Below are 21,061 nucleotides of genomic sequence, written 5' to 3' on the forward strand. Positions count from 1 at the left end.
TCTCTCTCTCTCTCTCTCTCTCTCTCTCTCTCTCTCCTCTCTCTCTCTCTGTCTCTCTCTCTCTGTGTGTGTGTGTGTGTGTGTCTGTCTGTCTGTCTGTCTGTCTGTCTGTCTGCCTGCCTGTGGGGGTGGGGTGTGTGTTTCAAAATGCAAAACATTTCATGGGTATAAGATTTAAACAACTTTATATAGAAATCCGTTTCCATAGACCTGTGTTTTGAAGCTGAAGTAGAATTTCAATGTCTGTCCTCATACCTTAATTTTCTAATTTTGAAATGTAGAACAGTATGTCATGCAGTCAGAGTCAGATTCAAGTCCCAACCAGCAATTTTTATGCTTTTTATCAGTCCTTAGTGGGAGTTTTTCCAAGTATTGACAATGATGCATGGAGAAAATGTAGGTTTCTCGTTCTGTTTATCATAAAGTTCATAACTGCATGGAATGGCTGTATTCTTGAAGTTGACCTTCTCTTGTTTGGAGTGGTTAATTTGAACCAATGCTTCTCTTTACATTCTAAACTCCACACAGCAAGGGTGGACAATTTCAGAGGAAAGGCATCATTTTTTAAAAAATTATCCTGTGCACAAAGGGAATTGTACATACTGAGCTTTAAGTCACATCACAGATCCCCTACAGACTGTTTCTTGGGGTTTCAAATTATGGAGGAAGTTAATGTTGTTTCAATTGATGTAATTATTTTATATTCTACATCTTTTAATCAGCAGTTGAAGATTTGAATTTGTGCTTTGTGATAAGTTCATGAAAGCTACACTTTGAAAAGCAATTTTTAAAATTAAAGTTCCAAATGCCTTCTATTCTCTATAACTTACAAAGATTTCCTTGTTTGTTCAGCTATGGTAAATATTTAATGTAATTATGAATGAGGTGAATATGCTTGTATATGCTTTCTGACCCTAAAGTTCAGGGTTTTTGTTTAGATAATAGAGCAACAGCATGTGAAAATAGTCTTGAGCAATAACTGTGAGACTGGAACGGAAGATAAAATTATGAATGTCTGACACTTCCTTTCCGTGAAAAATTTTCAAGAGTGCCCAACCAACCCCTTCATAGAAATAGAGAAACTTTAAAATGCATGTTCTGATCAAATTGATAGTTTTAGACCATGTTATCTCAACATTATCATTGACATTTCAAGGTAAACAATTAACTGATGTGGACATTTGAAGTGACCACTGCCCAGTATAGGCTATTTAACAGCCTCTCCCACTGCATGTCAGTAACAAGGAACATCCTCCCCCGAATGATGCCAGCATAAAATGTCTCCAAATATCGCCATATGTTCCTTCCTATCACCAAATTAATCCACAATTGAAAACACTTTCAATGTCATTTAAATACTTTTCCATCATTGTTTCCCAGCCTATTCTCAGTATTTGTGAGGCAGAATCTATTATCTTCTCACTGTTTACACAAGCCCTCTTCTGGGTCTTCCCCCTTTCTTTTCTCTTTTTTGCAAGTTTCATGTTGGAGGATTTAAGATAGTCTGTAATCTATAGTGTGACTCACACTGGAAACCATCTAACCACGTGAATTTATCTCTGAACCTCCCCCAGGGTTTCCTTTTAATACAATATCAACTCCTTACACAGTTTTATATCCAATTAGCTTGTCACGACTCTCATTTCTTTGTGAAAGTCTTAAGAAAAAGGAGCATATTTTGATATATTGGATATGTACACATTTGGTACTGTCTAATTGGTCTGTGTTCTGGGAATGCAGAAGAGGAAAGATTATTGTGTATTGTTGCTGACTTCTTGCATTAGACATATAAAAAATTAGGCCTGAGTCCTAAAGAAACAAACAAATGACACCCCATTTTCAAATGTTAGCATTTTGTCTGTCTGTCTGTCTGTCTACCTACCTATTTATCCTGAATCCATCCATCCATTATCTACTTCTATCAAAGGTTTCCTGTCTTTTCTACTTGTATTCTTTCTTCCCATGTTTACTCTTTTAGCTTTCTCTTCTGCCTTACATAAGCCCTACTTGGAGGAATCTGTCAGCTCTTCTGATATTTTTCTTTGCTAAAATGATTAGAACCATACAGAAGCCCTGAAAAGTGTCATATTTGGTAAGATGCACCCAATATAGAATATCCAGGAACACAGAGGACATTGGGGATGATATCAGTGTTAGAGCTGACAAGTTCACAAAGGACAAGATCATGAAGTGTCATAAAATTATCAAACCCTCATTTTAAAAATACAAAGAACACAGATAACTGTGAAGAAAACTGATAAGAAATTCAATCATTAGAAGACAATTACTATAAAGATTTTGTTGTTGACTTCTGAATCAGATATCTTTGAATTGAAAATATGAAGTTATGTATGGTTGTTAACCAATAAGAGATGATCATACATGTTCATTTGTATATATGTCCCAGATATTATGTGTACATACATTTTCTATATAATATACATGTGAATTAATATGTATGTAACAGTGTCTATATTTTTCTAGCATGAAAATTAATGTTTTCTTAATATTTTATGGCAACTAAAGATAAAAAGTATTTAAGACTAAGTAAAGCTTAAAGAGTATTTTTAACTTACATCCAAGTTCAGGGGGTCTGTGCTGTGTCAATCCTCTGATGGTTTCCTTAGGAGGCCTGGGCAGTATTTGGGGCCTCTGGTAGTGGATCAGTATTTATCCCTAGTACACAAATGGACTTTGGGAGCCGAATCCACATTAGAAGGATACTCTCTCAGCCTAGACACACAGGGAAGGGCTTAGGTCCTTCTCCAAATGATGTGAAAGACTTTAATGATTACCCCATGGAAGGCCTCATCCTCCCTGGGTAGTAGAAAGGGGATTAGATAGGGGATCAGTGGGAGTGAGGGGAAGAGAAGAGGGAGAGGGAACTTGGATTGACATGTAAAACAAGATTTTTTCTAATTTAAATGAAAAGAGAGAAGAGGATAAAGGAATATTTTTAAGAACTGAATATTATTTCACAGTGAAACAAATAGTGTGTATACTCAACTAATGAAAGATAGAACTCTGCCCATCATTCATTCACTTTGTTGAGCTGCATAGCTATTGCATCTCTGCACATAAACTTTCATTTCAAATTGTACTCAACTTGAGATTTCTTTCTATTTTCCCCATTATACATGACCTTTTCATTGGCTCAGCATAACCTGATATATTGGATTCTCTAGATTTTAATTGCTTTTCTGTATGTATTTCAGAGAAACAAAGTAAGATTGCCTCTGAGGTTGTATTATCTGATTCTGGTTCAACTAGTTATAGTTAAAGGCCATTATAAATACAGAACTTTGGAAACTGCAGGTATGGATACCTTGTTAACAACTGAGAGAAAATCAGCATTCCTAATATGCTTATACAGTTGTCAATTCTTTGTGTTTTCTGTGGTTCTGTAATATTCCACAAAATTTTCCAGTTCTTGGGTATGTTCTTGTGTAGACAGTGAATGAGCAAGTGCATTGATGATCAAAGATGGCATGCTTTTAGGGACCAAATCGTGAAGTTTTCAATGGAACTTTTCTTACAATAAATATATCATTAACCAGAACTCAGCCCCCCAACCACATTTAAGTGGCATAACCCATGATAAATTTCGTGTATCAGTATGCATAGGAAGAGTGGAGGGAAGTCGATTGGGGGCCTAGAGCCTCTGCAGTAGATTACAACTTTGATTTCAAAGAATGCTAACATCCTTTGGGAGGTTGCTTCTAAAGATGTGTTATGTTGGATAGAGTAGAGGACTAATGTAAGTATTTCATATCTTGTTGTGGCATTATAAAAATAATCTTCACCTTTAATAGACTTGTATGAGCAAGAATTTCAAAACTAAAAACGGGTATGTGGCAGAGGGTGATCAATATGCCTTAAAATTTGCATTAGAATAATAATCTAGATTCTGAACCTGAAAAGTTTAATGAGAAATTCTTGGGCTCTGCACTTCTTGTATTCCTTTGTAATTAACTGGAAACATTGCTTCTTTAAAAATAAGATGCCTTTGCTAATGTAGATTGCAATTCAATAAAAATAAATGATACAGAAAAGTATACTGTGTCAACTGGCTCATAAAATAAATGAGAAAAATACACGTTTGCAGAAAATGAAGATAAATAAAAAGGCAATCAATGTATATAGTACTGCTTAGCAACCCCTCCTTTAACAATAAAATAAATAAATAAGTGAATAAACAAGAGCCCAACAACCAGTGCAGACAATTCTATAAACTTGGCAGGTTGTTCTAATTACAGAAATTAGAAACTAACTTCCTTGCCTTTTGTGAATACGAAGCAAAAGCTTATTTATAAAACCGAGATGTTTACAATTATCAGAAAGTGCAGTGTCTGATTTAATGTGAAAGGTATACTCACAGAGTTTCCCATGACTACATTTTCTGTTCCTGTTTCAAGCATTCCATGCTGGGGAATGAGCTACTGAAAACCATTGTGTAGTATAGTTGGCACTTTCTTGTCCCACCAGCCAGTTCTAAAATAACCACTCTAAATTCCCAAATAACTACTCTAAGGCTTAATATATTAATTATAATTGTTTAGCCAATGTCTCAGACATATTACTCTCACATTTAAATTAACCCATTTCTGTTCATCTGTATATCAACCCAAGGCTGTGGCTTCCCAGTAATGCTTGGACATCTTTCTCCTTTGACAGCTACATAATATCTCTCTGATTCTGACCTCTTCCTCTCCATATCTCTGTTTGGATTGCCCTCCTGGCTCTATTCTACCTGGCCATTGGCTAAATCATCTCTATTTATCAACCAATAAAAGCAACACATATTCACAGCATACAGAAGGACATCCCACAATTGAGTAGTCTTTTATTATTCTCTCATGAGAAAAATGTATAAATTGCAAAGAAGATTGGTAACCTGGCTTACCAATAACTTTCTACATTTTAATCAAATTTGAAAATATTACATCTTCTAAATCATGTCTCAAGACCCAACTTACTATTAAACATAAAGTTAATTAAAATATACTAAACTTACTTATTTAAAACAGTTTTATGTGCCTGAGTATTTTTATCCAGTATTTCCATTAATAGAAAATATTAATTTCATGTTTACCTTTCAGCCGGTTTAGCTTTTAATATATTTAATTTTATGTGTATGAATGTTTTTCCTGCATGCATGTATGTGCACCACATGCATGTCTGTGCCCACAGACGTAAGAAGGCATTGGATTCCATGGAAGTAACATTAATGACAGTTACAAACCACCATGTGGGTGCTGGGAACCAAACCCAAGTTCTCTGCAAGGACAAGTGTCCATAACTATGATGCAATCTCTCTAGCTCCTGAACATCAAGTTTTAAATTAAAATTATATATACAAAATTTAGCTATAACTTAATGAAAGAATGAGATTTTTACTCAGAAAAAATCATTATTACGAAGTTGGGACATAGTCAATGTATTTGAGGGCCTACTAAAGCAACATGATCAAATATTATAGAATTAACAGTATTGTTATTCTCTGTACCCATCTATACCAGCATCACAGTACTGTTTTACTTTTATGTGTCCTGTATCCAAGCTGTTTTATTTGTATGGAAATGTCTAATACAGTATTACTTGGCAATTCCCTAATATTTCCCATATTCTAAACAAATAGACAAGGTAATAGCTTTACTTTCTAATACCTTTCAATATGTACTACCTTCTTAATATACTTTTCTCCTTTCTATAATTTTGATTTGATAGATACATTAATATTAAAACAGATGAGTGTTTTGCACACATAAACATTTGTATTTAAAATGAGAAATAACAGATGACTATGTGAATTAAGATTACATTGCCCAGCAATTAGGAGGCATTAGGAGGTAGTTTTATATTACCCCAGTTTAGCAAAGTAATGGTAGTACTTTGTCTCCAAGAGCATGTTACTTGTCTAATCCTGGCACTGATAAGCCAGATTCTTTTTGCAATAGATTGCAGTAAACACAGACATCCACAACTGGTCAAGGTGCAAAGAAAAAGAGACTAGAATGCTCAGCCCTAGATGAGACATTTCTAACACGCTCTGTCATCCCAAAGCTCAAATACAATTGTAGGAGAGGGAATGGAACGATTGTAAGAACCAGAGGTGGTGGGTGACTTGAAGGAAGCAGTGGTGTCTGGACATACCAGGGATGCTGTACATATAAAATTGCATCAATTGTGACAGCATTCACAAGACCTGTACAAGCTCATGACAGACAAAATCCCAGCATGTAGAGAAAAGGTAGTCACAAAGTACCATTCTTAGATAAGGAGCCAATTGAGAGCTTCTTGGAGGAGGAGAATCAGTTAATATGCTCACTGTCTTGCTCATAGGTCAGGATAGAAGATTCCTCCTGCAGTAGATGGGAATTATTCATAGACTCAAAACTAGACAACATACAGAGAATGAGAGACATCAGAACACTCAGTCCTAAATGGGATGTCTCCATCAAACCCAGGTCTTAAGGAATTTAGCAAAAGAAGAAGTGGAAAAACTGTAAGAGCCAGTGGTGATGAAAGACATCAAGGAAATGGGCTTTCTAGACACAACAGGGATGACACATATATGAACTCATAGGCACTGTGGCAGCATGCACAATACCTGCACAGACCAAAGCCAAATGCCTTCCCCATGCTGACAGGGGAAGTGAACACAATCCTCCAACCCCAACCCAGAAACTGTCACCAATTGACCACTGCTAAGAAAGGAAATATCAGGTTTCTCCAATGCAGCCTTGCTGGGTATACACACCACACTTAAGGACAAGTCCTATGTAAAACATTAGATGACCAACACAAACCAAATTCAGTGGTATTTTTGGAAGATTTTAGTCTCATAGTGCTTTGTCTGGGCATTTTTTAAGCTTAAAGGTCTTTTGTTTATATTGTATTTTCCTATCTTTTTCTTGCTTTATGGTGTGTGTGTGTGTGTGTGTGTGTGTGTGTGTGTGTGTGTGTTTCATGGTTCTTCTTTTACTTATTTTTTTCTGTTTGTTTTCTAATATAAAGAAAGCATATGAATTTTGTTGGGTAGGGAATTGGAGTGTATCTGAGAGAAATTGGGAGAGGAGAAACTACTATCAGAATATATTATATGAAAAATTTATCTTCAATGAAAATATTAATGAAATAATGTAGTTCCTAGTATTTTAACCATGTTTCAGTGAAAGACCACACATCCCAAAGCATGTGGGCAGTACAAACTGTCCTAGATGGCTTAATAAAAAGAAGATACAACATTGGCTGAGTGAGGGACAGGGCTTTTATAACGGAGGATTGAAGGAAAAGTGAATGGGAACAGAATATAGAGAGTAACGATAAATCTTTCCGCCAAGCTGCCTGAGCCCCGCTGCCACATGGGCACCCAAAATAACACACAGAGATTAAATTAGGTACAATGCTGCTGGCCAATGACTAGGATTTCTTACGTGCTAGCTCAGTCTTAATTATCAACCATAACTACTAATCTATATATTTTATAAGAACTTATCTTATCTAATGCCAGTGGCAGGAGTCTTCTCTTGCCGGGATCACATGGTGGCTCCACAGAGAAGAAAGGGGGAGGAAGAGAACAATTTCCTGCTTGTCCCTGCTTATATTCTGAGTCTGCCTGCTTCGTCACTTCCTGCCTGGACCATAAGACTTCCCTTTACTGCATTTCCCAGAATCCTCCTTGACTCCTAGTTCCACCTATCTTGCTTCCCTATTGGTCAACAGTACTTTATTTATCAACCAATAAGACAAACATATACACAGAAGGACCTCTCCCATTAATAGGGTACAAAATTCTCAAAGAGTAGCATTAGGAGTTATATTAAGAACTAAAATATTCAGAGTGACTGAGTTTCATGACTCATGGATGAATTTTAAAATACTTATTGAACACCTATTTTTGTTATATTTTCAGATGCTAGGAGTAGAATACAATGTAAAAAAAAAGACATACCTACTGTAGAGGTTATGTTCTAGTAATCAATCAAATTGAAGGTAATTTTCAAGTCAATCACTTACCAGTTGTGTGATCTTAGGAAATTTACAAAGTCAGTATCTGATCTTTGGTCACCTCACCTACAATATGTAGTTTTCAAATTTATTATTGGGATATCATGAGAATGTAGTAAAAAATATAATAAGTAAAATAACAATATCTCTTATGTAATAAAATATTTTCCAAATGACTTTGCCTTACAATTATAATTAATAGTGAGTATTTAAAAATCATTAGCATTTTTATTTAGAGTAATCATTCATTACCAAAGTATCCTACAAAAGTTTAAATACGAATGAACTATTTTATTACATTTATTTTTAGTGTGTTGTGTGTGTGTGTGTGTGTGTGTGTGTGTTTGTGTGTGTGCAAATGCAAGTGTCTGCCACAGTACATATGTGGAGGGCAAAGGACAACTTACAAGAGGTGATTCTCTACTTTACCTATTGAGATACTTCATTAGCTTGTGAATTAATTTGTTCTTTACTTGATAGGTGTACATTAAATGAAAAGAAATGCAAACATTTTATTATCATTCCAATCTGATAAACCAAAAGACACTGCTTACATTTACCTTAGATTTCTTAAGCTTCATTCTACACAGTAAATCAAGAACATGGTTTTAATATTTTATTCATTTTAACTAAAATAGTTACATCATTGCCCCCACCTTTTTCTACCTCCAATCTTCCCCTGTGCTCCCTATTTTCACTTGAATTAACAGCCTCTTTTTTAGTTGTTGCTGTTATTGGAACATGTGTATGCATGTCTGTGTATATGTGTGTATGCCTAAATATATAAATACAATCTGCTCAGTCCATTTGTGTTGCTTGTATATATGACTTCAGAGCTGACCAGTTGGTATCAAATAACCAATTAAAAGGCTCTTCCCTGAGGAAGACTATTTCTCCTGCTCTCAGCCTTCCTTGAGTGTCTGTAGTTCTCTGTCAAGAGATTGGACCCTATAAGATTTCTCCCTTCTACCCTAGCATGTTTATTGCTGTGGTCCTTGTACAAGTCTTGTTTGAACAGCCATATTTTTTGAAGTGTCATGGGTTAAGTTTCTCTGTGCCTTCTATAAAACACAAAGAAAGCATTTTAAAACAAGGAAAGATATATAAACCAATGTATGTTATTTTCTTGTTTACCACTGAAAAAAGAGACCTAAAAACAGTATATGCTTCCAGTGTTCAGCTAATATATAATCTAGAGAAGTATTAAAATGCAGGACGGATATTTCTTGTTACAGATCAACTCATTTGAAAAATTACAATACCAATAGAGATCATAGAATATTCCCATGGGAGAATAGATTACTGGGCTAAAGTTTAAACTTCACAAAATTAAGACTTCTATAGACATTCAGAAGCATTGTTAAGAACTACTAAAATTATAAATGGCATAGCATCAATGTTTTATCAAAATTTGGTAGGCAAGGCTTGTAAGACATGCTGACAGAGGTTATCTGAATATTTGGAAGTGAGAATAAGAAACAAAAAGGAAATACTCCTTTATACAGCTATTAGCAGAGGGGTAAAATTATTTACCTTGCTTCATTTTCAAAGTTATAATACCAATAACCTCAAGAGAATTTTATATAATTACCCTTTAAGGGTATTTATTCTAAATTGGAGTATTTGCAAAGGGTAACTAATGAAAAATAGAGTATTGAAACTGACAGTATTTCCCACAAACAATTCTAGACATTCTTGTCAAATAAGAAAATGGGGCTGATTCAAAATGCTATTTTCTTTTTATTTATATGTGATTTTTGAACCATTTGACTGAATACCATGAATACCTATTTCTCTAAAGGCAGTAAACAAAAGCCCAAAATACATATGGAACAATATGCAATATAACTTATCAAAGAATTCAAGTAAAATCCACATTAAGACTATTATCACAACAGAAGCCCAGTGGCTGGAGAAATAGCTCAGTAGTTCAGAACACTTGCTACTCTTCCAGAGGACTGGGTTCAGTTCCCAGCACCCAGATCAGAAAGCTCACCTGTAACTCCAGTTATGGGTGATATGAGGCACTCTTTTGACCTCTGCAAGTACCAGGCATATGCCTGGTGCATGTACACACACATAGGCAAAACATACACACACATAAAATAAAATAAGTAAATCTAAAAATACAAATAATCCAAAGAGATACTTGATGGGGAATGTACTGTGTATGTTTATCTTATTGATTGTTAACTAAAATACTGTTTGGCCAATGAGACAGCAAGTTAGACTGGACTAGGAGTCAAAGAGGATTCTGGGAAATGTAGTAGAGAAGTGGTGATCCATCAGGAAGTGACATAGCAAGGAGATTCATATTTAAGTGAAGGAGAAACAGGAAGGGCCCTGTTTTTCCCGTTTGCCTCCTCCAGCGGCACAATGTGATCCACCGACAAGGAGAGACGCCAATACGGCATCCGATAAGTCTTATAACATATATAGATTTATGATAATTAAGACTGAGCTAACAGATGAGAAATCCTAGTCATTGGCCAAGCAGCATTGTACCTAATACAAGTTTCTGTGTATTTGTTTGGGCCTAACTCGGGCAGGCAGCTGGCGTAAAGCTCACACGTGGCGGTGGGGCTCAGGCGGCTTTGGGCAGAAAGATTTATCGTAACAGATAATAAACACTGAAGAGGGGTGTGTGTGAAGAAACCTTTGTACCCTGTTGGAAAGAATTAAAAATACAAACTTCTATGGGAAAATGACATGAAAATTTCTTAGAAAAATAAAAAAATATAACTACCATATCATCCCAAATCAATTGAAAGGAGACCTTGAAGAGATACTTCTTTTTACATATTTACAGAAGCACTCATCCAATAGCCAAGTGATAGGTGGACCCTAAGTATTGATAAAGAAGTGAATTGATGAATAAAGTGTGATTTGTACATACAGTAGAATATTATTTGGTGTTAGAAATTCTATCTCATGCTGCAACATGGATGAATATTGAGGACATCGTGTTAAGTGAAATGACCCAGCCATGAAAATATAAATACTACATGTCTCCTATTATTTAAAGCCATCAAAATCACAGAAACAAGCAGTAAAATGCAGGGTGCTGGGGGAAAGAAAGAGTTGTTTAATGGGCAAATAATGTTTCTAATTTTCTAGAAAAGTGATTCTAGAGAACTCTTACAAAGCAGTTAACACTACTGAACTGCATAATTTAAAATACTTAAGATGACAATTTGTTTTTTTGGTTTTTCGAAACAGGGTTTCTCTGTGTAGCTTTGGAGCCTATCCTGGCACTTGCTCTGGAGACCATGCTGGCCTCGAACTCACAGAGATCTGCCTGCCTCTGCCTCCTGACTTCTGGGATTAAAGGCGTTCGCCACCAACACGCGGCTTTTAAGATGACAATTTTATGTTATATTATTTAGATTTTTATTACCAAACTACTTTTAATAACTTTAAAAATAAGTAACTTATTTCCATTAGCCATACAAATGTAATTTGGGCCTGCTCACATCTTAAAAAAAAAAATCAACCTTGTTTTCACTAGAAGCAAGTTGAACTGCTTTCTCTGGGGAATAATGATCCAAATGGTATAATAATACAGGCTTAGATGTGTCTCATAAGAATGTTTACAAGATGTAAAAGAGAAAAACTCATGGTTATTTATGTATCTGTTTTTAAAAAGCTGTAGATTTCTGTCTATTTCCTGTAGAATTTTAAATGCCATATTAAATCACATTATTTAATGCTAACAGATACATTCAAAATTATGTAGTGTAAGGACTTAAAAGAGAGAGTATATTTCCCCCCTTTATAGATGATTTTAAAAGCCTTACAGGAGCATTTATTATACTCCCATTTACCACCACTGGGTCTCATCAGTCTTGAATATTTTTTTTTACAATTTCCTTATGTGCCCATTTCCTCTGGTAATATCTTACTTTCCCTTTTTAAATTTGAACTTGAATATTAAAACACATGCAAAAGAGGCACTACCTACACATAAACTCTTGAACTGCATTTTCATCATTTGCTCTGTAGGAAAAAAACCCAATTGTATGAAATTGATAACAACATTTTAGTATATCTTCAGGTCCTGAGGGAAAAAGCAATGTGCTTAGACAGATGATCTGATTTTATGAGCACATAGCTAAAGTCTAGCACTGTGCATTTGTCTTTATGCTCCTGTGTTTTTCAAGGACTATGAAAACACATTATGCTCTGGTTTCACTTTCCACAATGACCTGCAAAGCTTATGACAATACATAGCATTTATATTGCTGTTTCTCAGGATACACATCAAAGTATAGATCGCTTTCAGCTCAGACTCTTAGTGTGGGCTTGTTAATAAGAAAACAAGAACCTAAGTATATGAACTTATTTTATTATCTACTCTCACTGAGGACTATGATTTGGATTCCACTCAAACATGAATTAGTTTAAACGCTGCTCTGCTGTGACTGTTGAATTTATTCATTAATCTGTAATATTTTACTTATGAAACTGCATTTGGAAATCCTTTGGTGTACATCAGATGAAATTACAGTGCTCAGGGATATTGATTATTGCTTGTAATTGCCACCATAATAGCCAACAATTCTCTGTCTTTCTTCTGCCTCTTAATGATCTAAAAACCAAATCAATATCCAACATATAGGGCCACTTACATTGTCTTGAAAATCCAATTGTTCTTCTTCATAAATATGCAAGAGATTGAAAATTGTTTATCTTCAAACATTAGGTAAAAGAGTCCATACTCCTAGGTTTTTCCCTTTGTCCTATAGAAACATATCAGGATGAGGCTATATAGGGTTAGTTCTACATCTGTGACATTTGTCACCTTAAAATAATCACCAGATAAGAGTGGGAAGCTAAGAAGGCTACAGCCACTCTGCTGCTTGTGAACTGCTATATTTCTTGCTCATTAGCAAATTCAATGACCGATGAGGAAAATTCTGGCTAGGAGAGCTCTCCAGGCAATAAAGAAGAGATCTGCATTTTTAAAGTACAGGTTATTTAAAAACCTAAAAGAGGAAGCTCAATTACATGAAATCAACACAATGCTATGGGTCACTTATCCAATAAAATATATTTTCTCTTACTGCTATTTATATACCATGTTTCCATTCTTCCATTATTAGGATAAATTAGATGCCTTTTTAGAAACAATAATAATTATTTTACCTACTGGAGAGTAGTTTGTCCCTTGACATTTGTCCATTTAGCCAAAACAGTTCATCATTCATTAAAAGTTGCTATCAGAACATATGGCTTACAAAATAAAGGCTCAGTGGCTATAAGTACTTGTCAAGCAAGTATAAGTACCAGAATATGGATCCTTGGTGTCTTAGGGTTTCTATTGCTGTGCTAAAATACTATGACGAAGAAGCAACTTTCAGAGGAGAGGGTTCATTTCATTCTATACTTCCACCTCACAGTCCATCATTGAGGGAAGTCAGGGAAGCAGCAGCTTGCTCACCATGGCTTGCTCATCTGCTTTCTTTTACCTTCCAGGACCACCTTCTCAGGCTTGCCTCAGCCCACAATGGCCAGGGCACTCCTGTATCAGTCACTGGTCAAGAAACTGCTACCCAGGCTTGCCTACAGACCACTCTTAGGGAGGCATTTTCTCAATTGTGCTTTCCCATTCTCAGAAAACTCTATATTGTGTCATGCTGACAAAAAAGGAGAACCACAAAATTGACCCCTTGTCATCTTAACAAACAAACACATTGATTACTAATCCATAGCCTTTCTTTTCTTACTCACCTCTAAGATCCCATATTAGTATCAATATCACATTATAAAACATTCCATATCCCCCATAGTCTTCAAAAATTAAAATACTAAAAATTCATCTCTTTAAAAATATTCAAAGTCTATTAAAATTCCAGTCTCTCTTACCTTCCAAGACGCCACAGAAGAGCCCACTGAGCTGTAAGCGTCCAATGTCTTTTCAGCCTAAAGTTCAAATGCTTACACAATTCTCCTCAAAACACACATCCAGAATCTGTCACGGCATTACCCCACAACCTGGTACTAATTTGTGTCTTAATTATGGTTTCTATTGTTGTGCTAAAATAACATGACCAAATGTAACTTTCACCTTAGACTTTTATCACTTAGGGAGCTCAAGTTAGGGACCACAGGGAGAAACTGAAGCAGAAACCATGGAGGAAAACAGTTTTCTGCTTCATGCCCTTGGTTTGCTCAACCCACTTTCTTATACCATCTAAGACCACCTGCCCACAGATGACACAGCCCATAGTGGACTAGGCACTCTCACATAAATCATCAATCAAGAAAATGCCCCCATAGACTTGTCTACAGGCCAGTTTGATACATGCAATTCCTCAACTGAGGCCCCCCTCTTTCCAGATGACTTCAGGTTGTGTCAGGTTAACAAAAGCACAAACCAGTACAAAGACACACAGAAGAATACCCTACATTTTGTAATAGGGTTTGAACAGATAGTGTTTGTCGATTTTTGAGTCAGCTAACGTAAGTTATTAGAACATGGTGCTTATCTAGTGAAGATTAGGATTACAGGTAATATCAAAGGAAATACATGAAATAGGAAAGACTTATGCCAGCTTTATCCATAACGTTAACTAGCTGTTATTTAAGTAAATCACTTGCATTCTTTAGGTTGCATTTATTATCATTGAAAAATGAGGACACTGGGTTACTAGAAGTTTTATAAGAAAGTTCCTTCCAACGTTGTGATTCTGCGGGTGTCATTCACACATTCTTCTCTTTAGCCAGAGGGAACAGTATAAAAGCACCACTTCTGTACTTTAACAGGCCAACATTAAAATAATAATGTTTTCAGTAGCTGCGTAAGCCTAGTATGTGTATGCTCTGATAGAAATGGCTCTGGAACCCGGCCGTGGTGGTGCACGCCTTTAATCCCAGCACTTGGGAGGCAGAGGCAGGCAGATCTCTGTAAGTTCGAGGCCAGCCTGGTCTACAAGTGCTAGTTCCAGGACAGACTACAAAGCTACAAAGAGAAACCCTGTCTCAAAAAAAAAAAAAAAAAAACAAGAAAGAAAGAAAAAATAAATGGCTCTGGAGCCAATATCCCAGAGTTTGGAAATTCTGCATCACCAATTATTAGTAATGGGACCATGGACCAGTTTCTGCATCTCTTTGTGTTTTGTTGTTCTCTTCTGTAAAAGAGATATAAACACCATAATAAGCTTGATATAAGTACAAAATGATATAATATTTTATGGAGTAGAAGTATGAGTGTTACAAGTCAGCACTCAAATGTTTACTCTTGTTAGAATTATAAAAATTATCAGTAATTGACTTTTACCAAAATTCTCTGGGTCTTGATTTTGTCATATATACATAAAGATAATAGCACCAATCTCAAACACACATGAGGTTCAAAATAATGTGTTTATAGAAACTAACTTGGTACCTGACCCCACTAGATAGGGAGGGGATTAGTAAATTCACTAGAAGCCAATCTTTTAAACTATATATAAAACCAATATGAGATCAAGAGCATTTTTCATTAATAAAATACCCCTACATTCTAAACATCACACAAATTAATATTTGATCCATGGATATTATGCCTTTTTTCCTTTAAAAAATATATCCTATTGCCTCTTCTGAGGCCTGGCTTCTTTTCCTTAATACTATGTATAAATACTTTCCCTAATGAATAAATATATTTATAATGCAATTTGTAATGATTGTGTGTTATGTGTTTTCAAAATCACACAATGAAATATCAAGTATTGGGGATATGAGTAAGTTATTTTGGCTATTATAAATATCATTGTAATGAGTGACTTCTTAAATAAATTGTTATAGACATCATTTCCAGAGGATAAACTCCTAAAAGCATAATTGTTATGTAAATAACATGTATAGTTAAAATCTTTTGGTATACAATGCTAAATTGACCTCTAGAAAAATGCAGGAATCTCAATTTCATTCTGTAACTCAGCCCTTTAGCAAACAGTTAACCTCCACGATACTTACACAAAATTTTCTATTGTCAGCATTTTTCATTACCTGGCGCATAGATTTGTTGGGGCTCTTTTCTTTAAATGTATATATTTCTTTTCCTTTAAATGTGGAAGCGAGAAATGTACCTTCTGCATTTAGGCATACGTTGCAAGGTGATGTTGACTTTTTCACTTACTGAGAGGTTTTATGCTGTACATTAAAATGCAGCACTAGAATGTGCTTTGTTTAGCAGTGCATTTTACTGCCATAGAGGGCACAGTAGAGTGCTTAAGATTCAGGACTTTGAAGCCTGGATGACCTGCATGCTGATTCCATCTGTGTCACTTGCTTACCAGGTGAATTTGGACAAGTTGTTTAACCTATTTTTGCCATCCCATTCTTTAAAGCCCAATGAGGAGAATAGCATAGCCTGCTTCACATAAGAAAATAATGAATGCAATAATGAGTATATAATAGAACACATGGCACTTAGCACCTAGTAAGGATAGAGTACAGAGACTACATATGTTTTCCTCAAGTCCTTACTTATGAATATAGCACTACTATTTATGAAAGGTCCAGTTACAATAATAATGAACAACTTGTGATCATTCTGTAGGAATATAATATAATAACATCATTACTCCACATGTACAAAGTTCCACAGCAGGCATAATGAATGTGTGGTGAAAAAGTGCAGAGCTGAGTTTGTCTCTGGGAATCAAGATAGAAATTTGCTAAGAAAAAATGAGGGCGCCCCTGGAGTTATGGGACTGTTCTACTTTTGGATAGGGTTTTGGGATGCACAAGTGATTGCACTTGTCAACTCTCAGTAATGATATACGTTAACAGAGTTTATTTTCCCATATAATTTTTGTATTGAAAACAAATTATAAAATATCAACTCTATATAATAATGTTGAAATCTGAAATAGTTTGAGACATTTTCTAATGTTCACCATTTCTCAAAAACTAGCATGAGCTAGTAGATAGGGAAATGAAGAGATGGGCTAAACAGATAAAATGGGTGCAATTAAATATGTACTGTACAAGTTTATTGATGATTAAATGGAGTGACTTGCTACAAGTAAGCCCTATTTTTAATATTTTTAAATAAATATGAGTGAATATCAGCCAAAAAATTCTTGTCTTTAAGACTTGGTAGTAAGGAAAAGCCCCAACACTGGTAACTAAGATGCTCTAATTATCAAACTCTATTGATACTACACAGTCAACTCTTTGAAATTTTTGTCCAGCCCTTCTAGGTCTGGTGAGATTTGGCATACTATGACTGTTGAAATCTGTAGAGCTTGTGGGGTTTGTAGAAATTGCCTCGGCTATTTACAGGGAAACTTTTCTCTTTTCCCACATTAGGCATTTCCTGTTCAAGCACGGATCTGGTTCCTCTGCTATCTTCAGTGCAGCCAGTCAGAACTACCCTCTGACATCCAATACTGTCTATTCACCACCTCCAAGGCCACTCCCTCGGAGCACCTTTTCGAGACCTGCCTTCACTTTTAACAAACCTTACAGATGCTGCAATTGGAAGTGCACAGCTTTGAGTGCCACTGCAATCACCGTGACTTTGGCCCTGTTACTAGCCTATGTAATTGGTAAGCCCTTTATTCAACATATGAGTTTTCTTTTTAACCTATGTTTGTGTTGTTTGGAGTGTGGGAGAAATTCACTCTCAGTGCAAGGATGCACAGATTTGTACTATAGCTAAGTGCTGTAATAACAAATGGTTTTCTAGATCTTTTTTTCAGCCCCCAACCTTAAATACTGCTGTTGGTGTGGAAGGAACACACTTTGAGAAGAAATATTTAGTCTACTAACAAGGTCTTATTGATTGCAATTGCTGTAGTTAGCCATGTTCCTTTCAATTAAAAGGTTGTTACAGATTTCCCATTAGAAGTCATAAGCACTAACCTACAATAGCTTCTTAAATTATAGGTACACAGTAATATGACTACTGAGTTTTTCAGGTAGTGATTTCATTAAAGCACTTGGGAGCTTTCAGAAAATTCAGTGCACAATGTCTTCCCAAGGATTCAGAGGAACCAAAACAGATAACCTTACTTTCATGAGAAGTTGAAAAGTATGTGGGTCTTTGGTTTGGGAGGGCAACTGTGTGCATTCTTTCTACTTTTAAACAAAAATGCTGTACTTCAGTCACTCTGATTAAAGTCACCCACACTTAATAGAAAATTGTATTGATTTTTCTGGATGGCATTTTATTTTGACTGAATATTAATTTCCTTGCTTGACTGGTTCTGCCAGTTTAAAACACAAATACTTTAAGCAACATGTTTTTTGAAAGCCTTGTTCCAACAATGAATGGAATATGCCAATTAAAAATAAAGCTATGTAGATATGTCACTAACGACTTCTTTTCAGGGTTAACCTGAAATTTCATTTCCCAACTGAAGCAGAATTATTTACTAAGATATAATGAATATTATTTTGAGAAGTAGATTAAACAGGTTATTTAGATTTTCTCATACTTGTAAATAATAAAGCATGTTTGATTGGTTCCCATTTTTTCTAAAGTGTTTACAGATAGTCTTCATATAATCAGTTTCTATAGGAGCCATAATATAGGAGGAGGTTAGAAAATAAACAGAAAGCTTTTGCAGGGATGTTACTGGAGTGTCAGCAATAAAGAGACATAGCCACTGCTGATGTCCATGATTCTTGCTTAGAAATTTCCATCAAGCAATCCCTATTCTAGTAAATGTAGATGATATTCCTGTGTAAAAATAATTCCTTCATATAAAATTTCACTGGATACTCATTGTACGCTTATTTAATTTATAATAACCTGTAATGAGAAATACTTTTGATGGGATGAAAGGATTGCCCATTCCAGTAAGATTTTAACATGAAATCATTCAAAATAAGGAACAAGGGCCTAGCAAAGTGACTTAGCATTAAAAAGGCATTGCCACCAAGCTTAAGTATTAAATTCAGTCCCCTGAACCAATTTTATGGAAGGAGAGAACTTTGCCTGCAAGTTGCCTTATGACCTACACATACTTCACGACATAGGTTCCCACACACAAGCAAGGTCAATAAGTGTTAAAAAATAAAATATTCAAAATAAGGAGTAATTTGAGATATTCCAGTACCATCAAGACCCTTCAAAATGTTCTTGCTCAATTATGAAATCAACTTAGTGTTATATGTTAGCTTCTGTTCACTTTACTATATGGAAGTAATGTCTTATATACAATATATAACCCCTAGTACAAATAAATCCAGGTAATATGAGAGTGTGTGTTAATAATAAATTTACATGGTGTTTAAATCTGTTTTTCTATTTAAATTTATTATGTTGTGATGGCTATCTCAGATTTTATTTTTTATGTGAGACTTGTTTATTTTTTATTTTACTAGTTAATACATGCTTTTTAGTCATTTCAGGGAGTGATATTTTATATGGAATATCAATTTGACATTACAGTAAGGTAACATACCACGATAGTTATGAGCATAGATTTTTAAATCTCTGCTATTTACTAGCATATTGCCTTGAATGAATCATTAAATCTGTTTAGACCTCCATTTACTCACCTGAAAAGTATGCTTAAAATAGTACCTATAATAGGATTATGAGTAGAAATAAATGAACTAGGAAAAATTAAAGTACTTTAAGAAGGGTATAAATCTAGAAAGTAGTTTATAATGGTTAAATAATAATATCATTATAATTTTCATTTGTTAGTGTTGTTCATGGGTTCTAACAATTAAGCATATTGCTCATGGTTCTTCTACTTTTTAATGACCGAACAAACTCCATAAAACGTGCTTTTTAGCATTAGACCTTACTTCCTTTTTTATACAAGTAAATCTTGTAGTTTACTAAATAAATCTACCTGGCTTTTTTAAAATCTGACTAGATGTACCATGTGATCTATTGCAATAGTAAATGGAACTAAGTAGTGTGATTGGTTAAGAGGTGTCTTTTGAAAATATTTACTGTGAGATTTTCTAATTGCAAAACATTTCATTAAAAATGCTAACGTAGTACACTGAATGGGTTCAAAAGGAGATTTCTTATAGCAAACACTGTGACTTTCTTCTTTGCTCCATCATGACCTGGGTATTATATGGCTTTAGATAAATTAGTAAAACCCTCTTCCTGAAACTAAGTGTTACATAGCTCAGTGGTAGACTGCTTGGCTAGCATGCTTGAGACCTTAAGTTCAAAACCATGTACTGAAAAAAAAAAAACTGTCTTCCTGAATTTATCCTATTACTGCCCTATTGCTGACCATCTCAGAAAAGTAACATAAGAATTCAAAAACACACATTCAGGTGAAAGATGCCACATGAGAACTATATTATATAAGATTATTTTTAAATAGCTTTCTGTGGTTGAAATAAAACAGTATTATACTTCAAAATATGAAACCATTTCACCCTCCACTCTTTTTGAGTCTGTAAGAGTCATCTTTTTTTTCAATCCCCTTTGCATTTTCTGTATAACCCAAGAAAATCTTTCACCGAAACTATTTACTGCTTCTGTTTCCTGTGCAAATTCCTTTCTGCTATTTCATTTTCCTCTATTATCCATTATACATAACCTCTACATACTAATGACTATATGCTGGGTTGCCCTCAATCCACCAGGGAAAATCACATCAATATCAGTAGGACATCAATAGGTGTTCTGTGCATAATGCCTCTGTAAGTGGCCATTGGAAAGCAGTAGAAATCGAGTATGTGAAAAGCCATAGCTGAGGTGTTCAGCCAAGCAGCTCTAGCTTCACATCTACCCACTATACCTTAAAAGTCAGCAAGAAAATAATTCCTCTGAATAAGTTTTGAAGTCATAAAATTTGGTAAAGAGAGGTATGGAGAGTTACTGATTATATGAAGAGATCATGGAACGGCTATTGTCGGGACTTCCTCATAAATCTGAAATATTTTCCATCTGAATCAAAAAATATGTCCTTATGCTTCATCCTCTCTGATATTTTGGCATCAGCGATGTATCAGTGCCAGTCAGAAGCACATTTGCTTGAATTTACAAATAAGCCATATGAAATAGTAGTCAGGAAGACAGATGACCATATGCAAGGCATCAAAAGAAGGCGAGGTTAAGGTACTCCATCAATGGTTT

General features: G+C 35.1%; 1 protein-coding gene across 1 annotated transcript in view; it reads left to right on the forward strand.

The window, feature by feature from the left end:
* Tenm1 (teneurin transmembrane protein 1) overlaps positions 1-21,061 on the forward strand; it is a 362,575-nt gene that overhangs the window by 17,414 nt on the left and 324,100 nt on the right. The window contains exon 2 of the mRNA XM_027433524.2: positions 17,311-17,549. Coding sequence (XP_027289325.1) covers positions 17,311-17,549 — 239 coding nt within the window. The remainder of the gene's footprint in view (positions 1-17,310; positions 17,550-21,061) is intronic.

This window comes from Cricetulus griseus, chromosome X (genome assembly GCF_003668045.3).
Source record: "Cricetulus griseus strain 17A/GY chromosome X, alternate assembly CriGri-PICRH-1.0, whole genome shotgun sequence".
In the NCBI taxonomy this organism is placed as follows: Eukaryota; Metazoa; Chordata; class Mammalia; order Rodentia; family Cricetidae; genus Cricetulus; species Cricetulus griseus.